At 46.7% G+C, this 13,919-nt stretch overlaps 1 protein-coding gene across 2 annotated transcripts; it reads left to right on the top strand.

Annotated features, from left to right (window-relative positions):
- The first annotated feature begins 265 nt into the window (after window positions 1–265).
- SRSF4 (serine and arginine rich splicing factor 4) lies at window positions 266–13,716 on the top strand. 2 transcript variants are annotated; one of them, XM_027443827.3, is made up of 6 exons: window positions 266–443; window positions 7,669–7,811; window positions 8,686–8,798; window positions 10,545–10,759; window positions 12,031–12,114; window positions 12,272–13,716. In XM_027443827.3, exons 1-6 carry the CDS (start codon window positions 337–339, stop codon window positions 13,065–13,067), a joined length of 1,458 nt encoding a protein of 485 aa, XP_027299628.2. In that variant the 5' UTR covers window positions 266–336; the 3' UTR covers window positions 13,068–13,716. The 2 variants fall into 2 exon arrangements, with proteins under 2 accessions (XP_027299628.2, XP_038023290.1); XM_038167362.2 differs by lacking the exon at window positions 266–443 and adding an exon at window positions 8,123–8,365.
- Window positions 13,717–13,919: the final 203 nt, after the last annotated feature.

Raw genomic sequence — 13,919 nt, 5'->3', positions numbered from 1 at the left:
ATAGGGGTCCTCATCAGGGACCTTATGTGGTGACTTCCTATAACACAACACAGGGACCCACACAGGACCTCAAAGCGGGGCGGGGACCCTCACAGGGTGCCCCCATCCCACCCCCACCTTCAAAATACCTCCCCCCCAACCCCCCCCTCCCGCCATTACCCCTTTAAGCCCCAAGCCCTACGCGCGGGCGGGGCCTCACAGACGTCCCCCCCGCGTCCCCTCCCGGCGCCATGACGCCGCGCCCCGCCCCTCATCCCCCCTCAATTCCCCCCCTCCCCTCCTCCTTCTCCTCCTCCTCCTCCTCCTCCTCCTTCATCCCGCCCCCCCCCGGGCGCGATGCCGCGGGTGTACATCGGCCGCCTGAGCTACCAGGCGCGGGAGCGGGACGTGGAGCGCTTCTTCAAGGGCTACGGCAAGATCCTGGAGGTGGACCTCAAAAACGGGTGCGTGGAGCCGGCCCCGCCCGGCCCCTGCGCGGCCATGAGGGGAGGGAGGGCGGGGGCCGGGCCCCGCTGCCCTGGGGTGGGGGGAGTATGAGGGGGGAGCGCCCCGTGAGGGGGGTTTTGGGGTCGGGGAGGGACATGGGGAGGGGTGGGGGGGTTGTTATGGTAACAAGGGGGTGTTAGGAGGGGGGGTTGAGGGGTTTTAGGGGGGGTTTAGGAGGGTTTGGGGGAAGGGGGGGTGGGTTTCCATGGTAATAGGGGGTCAGGGTGGCTCCGGGGGTTGTGAGGGGGATTTTGGGGGGGATTTTTGGGGAAAAGGTGGCGGATTCTGTGGTAATGGGGGGGGGTCAAGAAGTCTTTGGGGGGATTTGAGAGTTGTTTTCTTTTTTTGGGGGGTGGAGGCTGGGTTTCCATGGTAATTTGGGGGGGTCAGGGTGCTTCAGGGGAGGTTTTGGGGGTTTTGAGGGGTTTTAGGGGTTTGGGAGGGGGATGGGTGGTTAGGTTTTTATGGTAATGGGGGGTCAGGAGGTCTCTAGGAGGGGTTAGGGGGTTTGGGGTGGTTTTTGGGGGGGTGGTGGGAAGGGGTGAGTATGTTCCTATGGTAATAGGGGGGTCAGGGTGTCCCTGGGGTGTGTGGGGTTTGGGGGAAGGGGGATAGGGTTGCTGTGGTAATGGGGGTGTCGGAGTGCCAGGGCCCACTCTGAGGAGGGGGTTTCTGGGGGAGGTGTCGGGGTTTCAATGTTAATTGGGGGGTCAGGGTGCCTCTGTCCCCTCTGGGGGGGGGGGGGGGGGGAGAAGGGTGCCTGGGCCTGTGTGCAATGGGTGGCCTGTGGGGTAATTGGGGGTGTGATGGGGGCAATGGGGGTGTCAGGGTGCCTGTGCGCTGTTTGGGGGCCCTGTTTTTAGGGGATGGGTTCCCATGGCCCTCCCCTGAACCCTGAAGGAGGGGTTCCCCTTAGGGCACAAGCCCAGCTGTGAAATCCCCTTGGCAGCACCTGCGGCCCTGGTGGGGGGCACAGCCCAGAGCCCCCTGCGTGCAACTGCCAGGGTCTGCACCCAAACAACCGCTTCCTCCTGAGCACCCATGGGTGCCTGGCTCGTGGGGATGGAGGGGGGGGGAAACGGGGAGCAGCAACTGGTGTGGGCGGCCTTCCCCCGGCATCATGCTCGGTTCGTAACGTGTGCTGCTCTAGTCAGGACACCTGGCTGCATCTAGAGCTCTTGGATCCTGCTCCACCAGGACTTGCCTGAGACATTCAAGTATGGATTTTCAAGAGAAAAACAAATTATTTCCATTTCCCCCTCCCCGTTCCCCTGTTTTCCCAATATCTAAAGCCGCCGGCCTAATGAGTGCTGGCGTCTTTACAAGAAACCCAACTTGAAGTCTTGTTTAGGAAAACTGAGTGGAATATGGATTTTATTCTTATTAGCCAAGAGAGGCGGTTATTATTTTTGCTTTAGAAGTGGAGAAGAGGAATGTCTTGTAAAAGTTAGTCCTGGAGCACAAAAAGGCTCATTAAGCTTTTTGTACTGGTTTTACTGGTAGGTGGACATAATAACAGGTTTACAAGATGAATAAAAGCCAGTGTTCAAACAAACAAGCATGCACGTGTCAGTGTTTTGGCCAACCCAGCTTCAGGTGGTATTGTAGATTGGCCGTAAAATCTGGAAAACAAAGTGCTCGAATATTTCAGTTCTGCTGTGCATCCTTGAAGGTGCAGGGGGAGTTGGTTTTCCTCTTGCTCTATAAAACCTTTAAAGGAAATGTTTCTTTTTCAGGCAGATGTCAGAGGAAAAAAGACTTTAATAACAGCCATAGAACAGCTAGAATACGTGTGTGATGCAGTTAATGGGTTTGTCTTCTTGCTTTATTGAGAAATAACTATCAAGGCCCAGCCCTGAAATCCCAGCTGAATATTTGGAAATAGGCTGGGGGGATGCAGCGTGGGGGCCAGAGCTGATTTGTGCGTGAGCTTCAGCAGCCAAAGCTTGAAAGGTCAGACTTGTGGCATCCTGAGCGTGAGTTGTAATGGGTGCTTTGGGGTGGAGAGGGGGAAGGAGGGCACAGCCCTAAAATATCCTGAATGTGATGCCAAAGTGACTTTGGCTCTGGAGCGATGTGTAAGTTCACTTGGGGGAGACAGAGTTCAAAAGTTGCAGGTGGAGGGATGCAGGAACTACTAGTGGCTTGTATTCAAATGCCAGTTTGACAGCATTTACTCATTTTACGTCCTTCTGCTTGGGTCAGTCTCACGCTGTGCTTTTGCCAGGTTACTCTACCGTTGGCTTTGTTTGCCCTCTGATCCTTTCTCCTCAGCTTATTTTTAGCAGTGCTTAGCAAATGATTAGGAATGACTTCACAGTGTTTAACTTAAAGAGTCTTCCAGTTTCTTCTGAAAACTTGTGGGCTATCTTCAGTGCTCAGCCTGCAGGAGATTAGCCTTGCAGTATTTTAGCAGTTAAGCTGAAATGCTTGAGCAAGGAGATGAAACTGGAATGTGATTCGGTGGAGTCCTAAAAGCTTAGCTGGGTCTCGGTTGCTGCTAATTGTAATTTAAGCTTGCAATTCAAAGCCTGGGAGCAGTGTTTACTCAGGGGAAGGACAGGAAAATTAGAAATCCAGTTCTTGTAGGATTCTCCATTTCAATTTGCAATTTGTAGTTGTATGCTGATAGTTTTGATATTTCTTCTTACTCAGAACTGCACTGACAACTGGAGCCGTGCATGGCAGCGGTACGTGCGTTAAGTGACCAGAACATTGGACTTCTCAGCCTGCTTTTTTATGTTCTAAAAACATGCTGAAAGCTAGCAGTAATAACTTAAGAGCTGAAAGCTTCCACTGGGGGGCAAAACCAATTTGTAATCTTGCCCTAGCTTTAAAAAATAGTTCTACCTGTGTGCTCACCTGCCCTGCATCACCCCGAGCAGCTGTCGAGCACGCATGGCTTCATCTGATAAAATCCCTGCAAGTTGGAGGGACACAGCTTCTCCAACACGTTGAGGGACAGAGATCAAAGCTAAAAGCTTCAAACTTCAGTTCTTTCATCTAGCCAGGCTCAAAATCTGTGTGTGTTGCCTGAAGGGAGGTGATCTGATTTCCCTGGGCCTTTCCCACCAGAATGTTTAATACCCGTTAGCTTCAGTGCGAGCAGCCAGTTTTAAAAAAATCAAGTTGGTGTCACTACACGGCAATACCCAGTGCGCCTAGGTGGCAGAAGGGTGACCTTCCAGTTCCAGTGTTGTTTTTTTTTCCTTTACTGATATTAAGGTGAGATTTTCATTTTCTTTTGCTTTAGTGTTCGGTTTTGTTAGAAGCCCAGAGATTGTTGGCAATGTTTGCCATTGTGCAGGAACTTCCAAGAATCACTACCAAATCTTCAATTATGCTTAAATAGTTTAAATGTTGAGTAATGAAATTTAGATATTTTCAGTTTTTAACTTCAGCAACTCATTTAAGAGTGTTGTGTTTCAAGCTGTCTGAAGAGACTCTTCCTTGATGACACCCAGACTCTCCCGCTCCTGGTTGTAGCCTCGGCTGAGCAGGAGGTCTCGCAGAGTGGGGACAGACCATAAGCTGTCAACAAAGTAACTTCCAGGAGCATGTTTTAGGGCTAGAAGCATTGCATTCTTTTTTCCAAATGACACTGAGGCTAAGACTCAATTTTTGCACGTGCCTCTCCTTCCGTGGCTGCTTGTGTTGATGCATGCTTGCCTGATTTCACTCATCCAGAGGGGTCATGAGGTGCCACGAGCCAAGTTCATTTCTGTAGTGTCTGTCCACACAAAGCAATTGTTGTATAAAGCTAAGGAAGATGCCAGCTTGATCTGTTGAGGGCAGGACAAGAGCTGAGCCAGGACTCTTCCTTCTCCTTGGGATCTGCAGAACAGCTGAGGAGCAGCCACAGGAGTCACAGGTTGAGCTTGGCTGGACTGGAAGCACTCCTGGGAATCCTGCGGACTTCCAGCAGGCAAGGGCAGGTGGAGCAGCTCACAGGTCCTCCTGGCATGAGGTTTGGGCTCTGGGCTCTACCCACCCATGAGCAGTGGGGGAAATTTGGCACCTGGTGAAAGCCAGAGGTGGGCTTTGGGCAGGCTCTTGGTGGGCTGGCTGTGGAGCCAGCTGGGAAGGATGCAGGGGGCTTTGACAGCACTAGGTGGGGAGCAGCTGAAAGGGGACAAAAATGATTTTTTTCCCCTCTAATTACAGGTATTAAGCAATTTCAGAAAACTGCATTTTCCTTCTTTTTGGATTATTAAGAAAAAAACAACTGCTAGGACACCAAGTCTGCTGGAATTGCTTGCTGTAAGGACAGCCTTCTGTAGCTTTTTCCTCTTTTTGATCCATGAGCAGAAAATGGTGTAGCTTCACATTATCCGGAGTAAATTGCATTGACATTTTTAGTAAGTAGTTTTATGCCGCATATGAAGTAGTAATAGTAGACATTTAAAGGAAGATTTACTTGCACTGCTGTCATATAACAGCGGGTTCAGATTGCTGTAGTTAAGGCTGTGTCAGCAGTCGTGTCTTTCTGTGGTGTAAAACCGTGCTTCTGAAGGTTTTTGATTCACAGTTTTGGATCATATGGTGCAATATTATACATATTTAACAGGTGGATCGGTATTACTTTCATTTATGAGTGGTGTGGGATATGATTTTTAGTATTCTTTAATAGCCAGCAATCTCTTTCAAGGTTTGTGTAAGCTTGTCCTGTGGTTTTTGTTTATTTGTTGTTTTTTTTTAAGTAACTGGAAGTTGTATCTTGTAAATCCTGCTTTTTTCCTTTTCTATTACAGTAACATCTTACTCTAGGGCTACTTGCTTTTTATGTGCTCCCAGGTGAAAAGAACAAACAGCGCAGGGTAAATGTTAAGTATTTCCTTTTGGAACAAGTGAGGAGATGTGTAATGCTTCCACCGAGACAAAATCCTCTCGGTGAGACCTTCCTGGGAGTGTTGGGGGGAACAACAACAAAATGCAGCCCCCAGGGGAGGGAGGCCAAGTGCCTGGGCTCAGCCTGTGGATGTTGGGCTGTGAGGTGCTGCTGATGGGGCTGTGTTTTGTCCAGTGTGTGGTGTGGGGGACTGTGAGCCTCCCAGGGAGCTTCTTGGGGGTGTTTTTGAGAGGAGCAAGTTCAGTGCCGTGCTCCGATCAAACTCAGACATCCCTCCACTACGCCAGCTGTGTTTCTTTGTCTGGAAATTTAGTGCCTCGAAGGTGCACGGCGGGTGCCTACCAGACACTTCACCTTGTAAGTAATTGCTTTCAGGTGACTTCTCATTTAAACGTAAGAGCTTCTTTGCTCTATTTTTGGAATCGAAGCAAAGAGAGAAGGAAGGTCCTATCAGAACGGGTTTATAATGACTGTGATTGTTTCAGTTATAAATCAATCACACATTTTGTTTGTGCAGCTATAGAGCATATGTGAGATTGCAGCTACCTCTCTGCGATCTCTGGATTCTTCCCTAGCTCTCTGGTTAATGCGGGCAGCCTTACCTAGAAAAGCTGTAGCTGCTGACAGCTCATCGTTTGTTGGAGGTAGTGACAATGCTTAAAAATTTAGTGACCTAAAAGAGGAGGCCAGCATTTTTGTGTTGTGGATTTGTTGTTCTGGATGACTTAAACCACCAGCACTCACAGATATTTTCCCCCTTGGCTTGCTAAGACCCAAGTTCAGGGTCTGTGTTTGCCCACAGCAGCCAGAGAGGTCTCAGCCAGCTGGAAGGAGGCTCCGGTACTGCCCAGGGCTGCAATAACACCAGGTATCGCACGGGAGGCTTTGAAGCCTGGACTTGGGTCTTAGGTAAGTGAAGGAGAAATGATTTGCAATTGCAGATAGGCACTGAGCTCTGAAAAATGGCGCTGTGATGCTTTCTGTCCTCGTTCTCAGACCCATTTGGGTAAAGGGCATTTTATACAAGGTGGTTTTTTTTTTAAATAGGTGTTTAACTCTGCCCGTCTAGAAACTGGCGGGATTGAGTTCTACTCCAGTGCTCCGGTGAATTTGCTCTGCAACCGTAAGCAAGTCACCAGCTTGTCCCTGAGCACCAGCTGTAAGAAATTATTTAAGAAACCTCCACTCAGGCTTCTGAGGTCTGTAGCCAGCAGGGATTAGGCACTTGCAGCAGCCTGACGTTTGCACTGATGTCTGTGGCACCTCTGAAGATGAAGCTGAAAATGTTGGCTTTAACTTCCCAGGCAAGCAGTGGTCTGCAGGCGTCTTTGCATTTCTGGCAGTAGGAAACAAATGCCAGAAAGTTGATGTGAATGTTGGAAGTAAGCACTTCTGTTATTTTTTTTACATTTGCATATTTCCTCTTGCGCTTGGTCTGTCTAACCTCAAAGCATGAGCAAGGCTAGTTTGGATGTTCTCAAACACAGACCTTCTCCGTTTTCCTCTGGACCTGCACCCAGTGCTGCCCTTACCAGGCATCTTGGCCACAGCTGGACGCCTGGTTCATCCCAGGACCTTGTTCCTGGTTACTGTTGCAGGGTTTTAAGTCCCATAGCGAGGTTTGGACTTTACATGTTGTCTGGAAAGCTAGGATGTTAGAAACTCGCTGGGCATAAAGCGCTTTCTCAGCAGTGTATGGGAAGCTGCAGGTATTTCAACAGGTGTAGGATCTGTTGTATGAGCATGTTGCTTTTCCTACCCAACTCAGCAGTATTGTCAAGAGCGAAATGAGTCCAATTAAAAGAAAATCCCCTCTCCTGGCTTGTCTTCAAATCTTCTTTCTTGCTGGACCTTCCATAGAGGTTGTGCAGACAAAGTGTATTTACAGAGGTGGTTGGGTTTTTTCCATTTTAAGAGCAGGAGTGATGGTAGCTGCCCAACAGAACCAGGAATGGACCAAGAGGCTCTTCAAAAATCAGGGTAAATCTTAATCCGTGGATTCTATAAACTGCAGTACCTGTTTAATCTGTGGATCTTATGAATTCAATACCTGTTATACACAATTTCAGCCTTACTGCTGTTGAGCCGATGTATTGCCTATAGCAGCAGAGCATCGTCTGTAGTGGGTGTAGTGCTGGTGGCTGTGACCCGCAGGCTGCAGCTGGTGTTATCTGCAGGATGGCACGAGAGAGGTCCCCTGGGGGAGCTGCAGGACGGCACAAGAGACGTACCCCGTGGGGTTCTGCAGAGCTGCCCTGGGATGAGCTGTTTGCAGTACAGACACCTCCCGGTCACTTCTGAGCGATTCTCTTTCCCACCTCCCCTCTCTCTAGGTATGGCTTTGTTGAGTTTGATGATCTGCGAGACGCAGATGATGCAGTTTATGAGCTAAATGGTAAAGATCTTTGTGGGGAGAGAGTGATCGTTGAGCATGCCAGAGGCCCACGGCGTGACAGCAGTTACGGTTCTGGACGCAGTAAGCACTAAAATGCATTTGTATCCGTGACTCATTTTAAATAAAATATTTTTGCTTGTTTTTTAAAAGTAATTTAAAAAATATTCTTATCTATGAAGTTGTGCATAGTGTTTTGTAACTGTAAATGTAACTGTTGATCTGAACATTTAACTTGTTTGTTGTATTAAAGTATTTTAATTGATAAATGAATAAACACTTTTTCTTGTGCTATTTTTATTATTATTATCATTTCGTTTAACTATTTTAATGGTTTATTTGCAATGTGCTGTTTAACATAGCTTTAACAAAGACCTCAATGTTTTAATTAAAAGAGTCCTTTGAGGCTAAGATGACTGCCTGTTCCATTTGCTGACCTTGGGTTACCTTTCCATGAGTGGCTCTTTGAACTTGTGGCCCTTGGCTGACCAAAAAAGGAAGCCATGTGACGACCGCAACCTTTTTCCATTAGACCTGGGTGGTGAGGATCCCAAGGGTTAGAGACAGATGAGATTAATCTGAAATAGGTGCCTGAAAATCTTTATTCATGTCAAATATTCAGAAAAGCTGTAAGCAATGTAAGTAACATTAGTCAACTGGCTTAATTTGGTTTCTTCTTTCAAACTTTTTTTAAAAAAATAACTTAAACTTAATTGCATGTTAATCTTATCGTAATTATAACTCTGCTTTGTTTTAACTATGTGCTTGCAATAGTTCCTTTTAATGCTTTTTACCTTCGTAACGTTTTATACAAGGGGGGTTGAATTTAGACTAGCGGGTGGGTGAGTTTTTAATGGATTTGCAAACATATGGGGCAGAACGTTTTTGTCTGGGGGTGTAGAGTGAGTGCTCCATTTCCCTAGTTGAAGTACTGCTGTCTGCTTGTCACCTCCTAAAGGTGGATATGGTTATAGAAGAAGCGGAAGAGATAAGTACGGTCCTCCTACCCGTACAGAATACAGATTGATTGTGGAAAATTTGTCAAGCCGCTGCAGTTGGCAAGATCTTAAGGTATGGGGCCCCTTTCTTTACCCTTACTCTATTAAAGAGCACAAAGGGTAAAAAGGTTAGCTTCTGTTTCATTGAAGAAAACTCATTTACACCTGTCTTTTCTCAACTCCAACTTGTTAGCAAGTCTCTGTGCTCATGTGCATACAAGTAGACTTGAAGTAAGGACATCGTTATTGACTTAAGGTGTGCTGTTTGCATATACGGAGTCGTTAATGTTGCGTGCAACACTGGGATTTGCACTTGCAGGCTTGGTGTCATTGGCTGATGGGAGAGAAACATTTTTCCCTAATAAACCAACATCACGTACAGGTGATTTTTATCTTCTCTTTAAGCCCTGTCAAAACAGACTTCAGTCAGGCCAGTGGTAGGATTCACTAGAGACAAAGGAGTTTGTCCTTGTTAATTGGGCTTTTACCCATCAGCTTCTGAGGTGCTGGAGCTGTTTGGAACAGATAGCATCGTTCTTACACAACCTATGCTAAGAATTTCCACCCCATGAAAAGCTGTCTGAAGGCAGCTTTAGGGAAAGGATGCTTCCAGAATGAGCAGTTGTGCAAAATCTCTGCCAAAAGTTAATATTTTCTCCAAGTCTGAAGGAATGGAAAGTGATTCGCAGCAGTGGAAGTGTTGGGTAACACCGTGTAGACAGCAGGACCTCTGAGCGCCCTGGTGCTGAAGTGTTGATTTAGGATTATCTGCATCGTGCACTGGGGAAACAGGACAGGGGGCAGAAGTCCAACAGCAGGTGCAGAAGGGCAGGGCTTCCTTATCAAACCTAGCAGCAATGGTTAAAAACACTTGTTCTTACAGGAACGCTTTCTTTATGGTTCTCTTTTAAGGATGTGTAAAATTTGTTCTAAACAAACTTTGACGTAGTACAAAGTGGTCTGTAGGTGACTGTAACACTAGTGCAGGTACGTACTGAGATCACTCCGATGTCTTTTGTTAACGCTTCACACCATCGATAGCTTGTCTTTGCTTCGGGTATTAAAAATTGTAAGTAGAGCATGGCATGATTAATCCTCTCCTGGATGCATTGCTTTTCTGACCAGCTTTCGTTTCAGTGTACCTCAGAGGGGAGTAGCTGGGTCAAACCCAAAGGGAACCAAGTTGTGTGAGCTGTTCCCATTGCAGCCCGAGTCCCCGGGGGCTGAGGTGGCCCCATGGCAGCTTGCTGTGAGCAGGGTGGATGTGTGTAGTAGCTGAAGTCAGGTAGCATGAAGTAGGGAAGTTAATTCAGCTCTTATTTGTGTGGGGTTTTCTTCCAGCAGAATTAGACGAATGCCCTAGGTAATTGAAAAGGGAAGTCTGCTTGCTGATAGCCTTCTTGCCTGTGTGAGGCATTTTTTCATATTTAACCTTTAAATACATTACTTCTCCCAAGTTACATTCAAAAATGTGATTTAGAGAGCGTTTTATTTCTTGAATCACTTCTGTAATTTGAAATTTATCGTAGTCCCAACCATATTGATATTAGATACTGGGAGATGTTAGATTACTTGTCTCAGAATACCAACGCTGCCTTAGTTCTAATCACACAAACTGTGTGAAATCATGATGCACTACTTGGCTTGCTCAGAAATTTTGGCTTTAGTTCTGCAAATGCTGTTTGGTTAAAACCCTGCTGATGTCAGTGTGACCAGAAGAGGCTGTGCAAGGCTATGCAGGCATCAGTGCAGAGATGAAGAGAGCCTGGAAGCCTGACTCTGGATTTGAGGCAATGGTTATTCTGTCCTCTTCCTCCAGGATTATATGCGTCAGGCAGGGGAAGTGACATATGCAGATGCACACAAAGGAAGGAAAAATGAAGGTGTGATTGAGTTCAAATCCTATTCTGACATGAAAAGAGCCCTTGAAAAGCTGGACGGGACAGAAGTAAATGGCAGAAAGATTAGATTAGTGGAAGACAGACCTGGATCAAGACGGCGCCGCTCTTACTCCAGAAGCCGAAGCCACTCAAGGTATGTCTCCTTATAATGTACTTCGGGCTGAATCTTACTGCAACTGCATGAATGTGCAGCAGGTTCCAAAATACCTTGGAAATATTCAGAGTTCTCAGTGAATGGTTTTGAGAATTTATTAGTTACCAAGAAGTAACAAAGGGAAATGAAACCTCAGAGGTGTTTTCTTTGGTGAATGTGGGTACCGCTAGCTACACACAGGTACAGCTAAACACCGTGTGCTGCTGCTGCTCCCAACTGCAGCGTCTAGTCCTTGCTGTCTTGCAGAGGAGCACGGCATGGCAGGTGGAGCTGTGCATACTGAGGGAAACAGAAGGTACTTTTAACACTTCAGCTCTGAACACGAAGTTCTGCTCCAAGCACCAGGACTAACAGTTCTTTCTCGGTTTGGAAACCCCCACCTCTTCCCTGTTTCTAGAGATTTACTGCTTTCTTTGGATGTCTTAGAGAAGTGCTTCAGCACAGCACCATATAACATTTTGGGATAGAACTTTGTTGTAGTAAAATTCAGGCCAGCTTCAACTGTTCTCGGAACAATTTGCTTACAGAATTAAAGCCTGTTTTTGGGTGGGTTTTCCTCTTGCAGCCAGTTGTGATTCCCACTCTTCTCATGTCCTCTGCACTCATGAGCAGTGTCTGCTCTGTAGCTGCCTCATAGCAGTGAGCTGCAAAGAGAAGTGTACCTATTTCTGCCTTTAGCAAAGGAAATGTTGGCGTGTTGTGTCTCCTGCCTAAGGGTTCCAGGGTTTCTCAGAAGTTCAAAAGATCTTTGCCAAATGTCATTGAAAATAGCCTATGTACTCAAAAGCTAAAGGGGTAGGAGGATTTCATGCCATTGGCAGACCAATTTTATCTGTCCCACTTAAAGCTGGGTGAGAAAATAGTGACTCTTAGTTTACAAATAAGTTTTAAAGTTTCATGGAAGGCTGCAGGCAAACAGGTTGTGCTTTTAAAGGATGGAAAGTGGAAACCATCTGAGAGTGCTGCCCAACAGCATTCCATCCTGGAAGAGCAGAGAGCTTTATCCTAATGTCTCGCTGTTGTCAAACCTCTGACTTGACTGGGATGGACTTGGACTTGCAGGCATGGCAGCAGGGGATGAGCCCCAGGGAGAAGGGTACTCTAAATTTGTAACTTCGTTGTGTTATGCGCTCCTCTTTCTGCTGCTCAAAAGGTGCTCTAATACTATGGGCTTTTACCCACGTGGGTCCGTGAGACCACAAACTCTCCATGGTCATGTGTTAACATTGAGCTGACTGCTTCTGTTCCAGGTCTCGCTCTCGAAGCAGACATTCTCATAAGAGCAGGAGCCGCAGTGCCAGTAGCAGTCGCTCCAAGAGTAGATCAAGATCCAGGTATGTCTTTGTGGTGGAGCAAATCGGTTTACCCACTTTAATGAGAAGCATCATCCTAAATTTGCAGTGGGAAAGCTGTTTTTCTTTTCCCTAATGCACGGTATTTGAGTGCTAGTCAAATCCAAGCTGCACTAAAGTGTTGCCTTTGTACTTCCAGGTCTGTGTCCCGTTCCAGAAGCAAGAGCCGTAGTCGAAGCAAGAGCCGTAGCAGAGGCCAAAAAGAGAAAAGCAGGACTCCAAGTAAAGAGGATAAAAGTAGGAGCCGCAGCAGGAGTGCAGAGAAATCACGGAACAAAAGCAAAGATAAATCTGAGGGCACTGTCCATAACAGTGATGAGAAAGCAAAGAGCAGGAGCCGCAGCAAGGAGAAGAGTAAGAGCAGGAGCAGGAGTGGAAGCAAGGACAGAGGAGAGACCAGGGGGAGCTTGAGGAGTCGGAGCAAGGAGAAGAGTAGAAGCAAAGACAGGGAGAAGAGCATTAGCAAGGCTAGAAGCAGGAGCAAGAGTAGAGACGAGAGTAGGAGCAGGAGCCACAGTAAGGACAAAAGGAAAAGTAGGAAGAGAAGCAGGGATGACAGCAGAAGTAGAAGCAGGAGCCGCAGCCACAGCAAGAGTGAGAAAAGCAAGAGGCGCAGCAAGCGAGACAGCAAACCAAGTAGCAAGAAGAAAAGGAAGGACAGCCATGAGCGGTCCAGGTCAGTCTCCAAAGAAAAAGAGCATGTAAAATCAGAGTCTGACAAAAAGGAGGCAAAAGGGGAGGGTGAGGATGCAGCAGCCCATCAGGTGTCTCGCTCCAGGTCTAGGTCAATTTCCAAGTCCAAACCAAATGTCAAATCAGATTCTCGTTCCAGGTCAAAATCTGTTTCAAAACCTAGGTCCCGGTCCAAGTCTAGGTCTAGGTCTGCCTCTAGGTCACACTCCCGATCACGGTCAAGGTCTCGCTCCAGATCCTAACCTTGCTGCACCCATGCTTGGAACGGTCTGAGAAGTCTTTTGTACATGTTTGGTAGTTGTAGCACAAGTGATTGAAGTAGAAAACATGTCAATGCTGTATATTTTTAACTACCCTGACGGTGTGTCTGTCACTGGTAACTGCACTGCTCCCTCCCTGTAATGCTCCCTGGTGCAAGGCTGTTCAGCTCACGTACTCTCCTGTAGAAAGGTTCTCTTTAAATATAATTCTTCCTAGAGCACCAAAATTGCCCTGTTTTCCAGGAAGAGCCTTACAGAGAATGAGCAGTGCACCTTGGTGGGTTTATGAGATTGCAATGATGACTGATAGGTAGGTACGATGGCTTCAACAATCTTTGCCCTTCAATTGATACCCTTTGATGTATGCCATTTAGTGGAAGTGCTAGTCCTAAGTTTCATACTACTTTTGTTTCATATTTTTGGACTTAAAGTTGTGAATAGCACAGTCAAAAGGGGGAAAAAAAAGGTACTTGCAGTAATCTGTAGGGAAAAGTAGAGTTCCATATTCTGGTATTGTGACAATATCCTTGTTTTATATTAAATTTTTTTATTTTATTTTTCCCCGTCTTGCAAAGTACAGTGATCCCTGTTTCCATGAAATTTGAATAAAGACTATTTTTGCTTGATGACATTTGAGGGTGGTTACATGAAGTTGTGTTGTGATTGTTGCTGCTTTATATTGATTGGTGTAAGCTTGAATTTGCAGAACAGTTACTTAAAGAACGGGTTCTTCTCTTAGAAAGCCACTTAATATCATGTGTAGTCATGGCACTTGAATGCAATCCAGTTAAAATAACTTGTTTCTCCAGCAACACTTGCTGCGTTGTTTAGAGC

This window comes from Anas platyrhynchos, chromosome 24, assembly GCF_047663525.1.
Source record: "Anas platyrhynchos isolate ZD024472 breed Pekin duck chromosome 24, IASCAAS_PekinDuck_T2T, whole genome shotgun sequence".
Taxonomy (NCBI): Eukaryota; Metazoa; Chordata; class Aves; order Anseriformes; family Anatidae; genus Anas; species Anas platyrhynchos.
The sequence above is the reverse complement of the archived record's forward strand: the minus strand, read 5'-3'. Positions and strand labels throughout refer to the sequence as shown.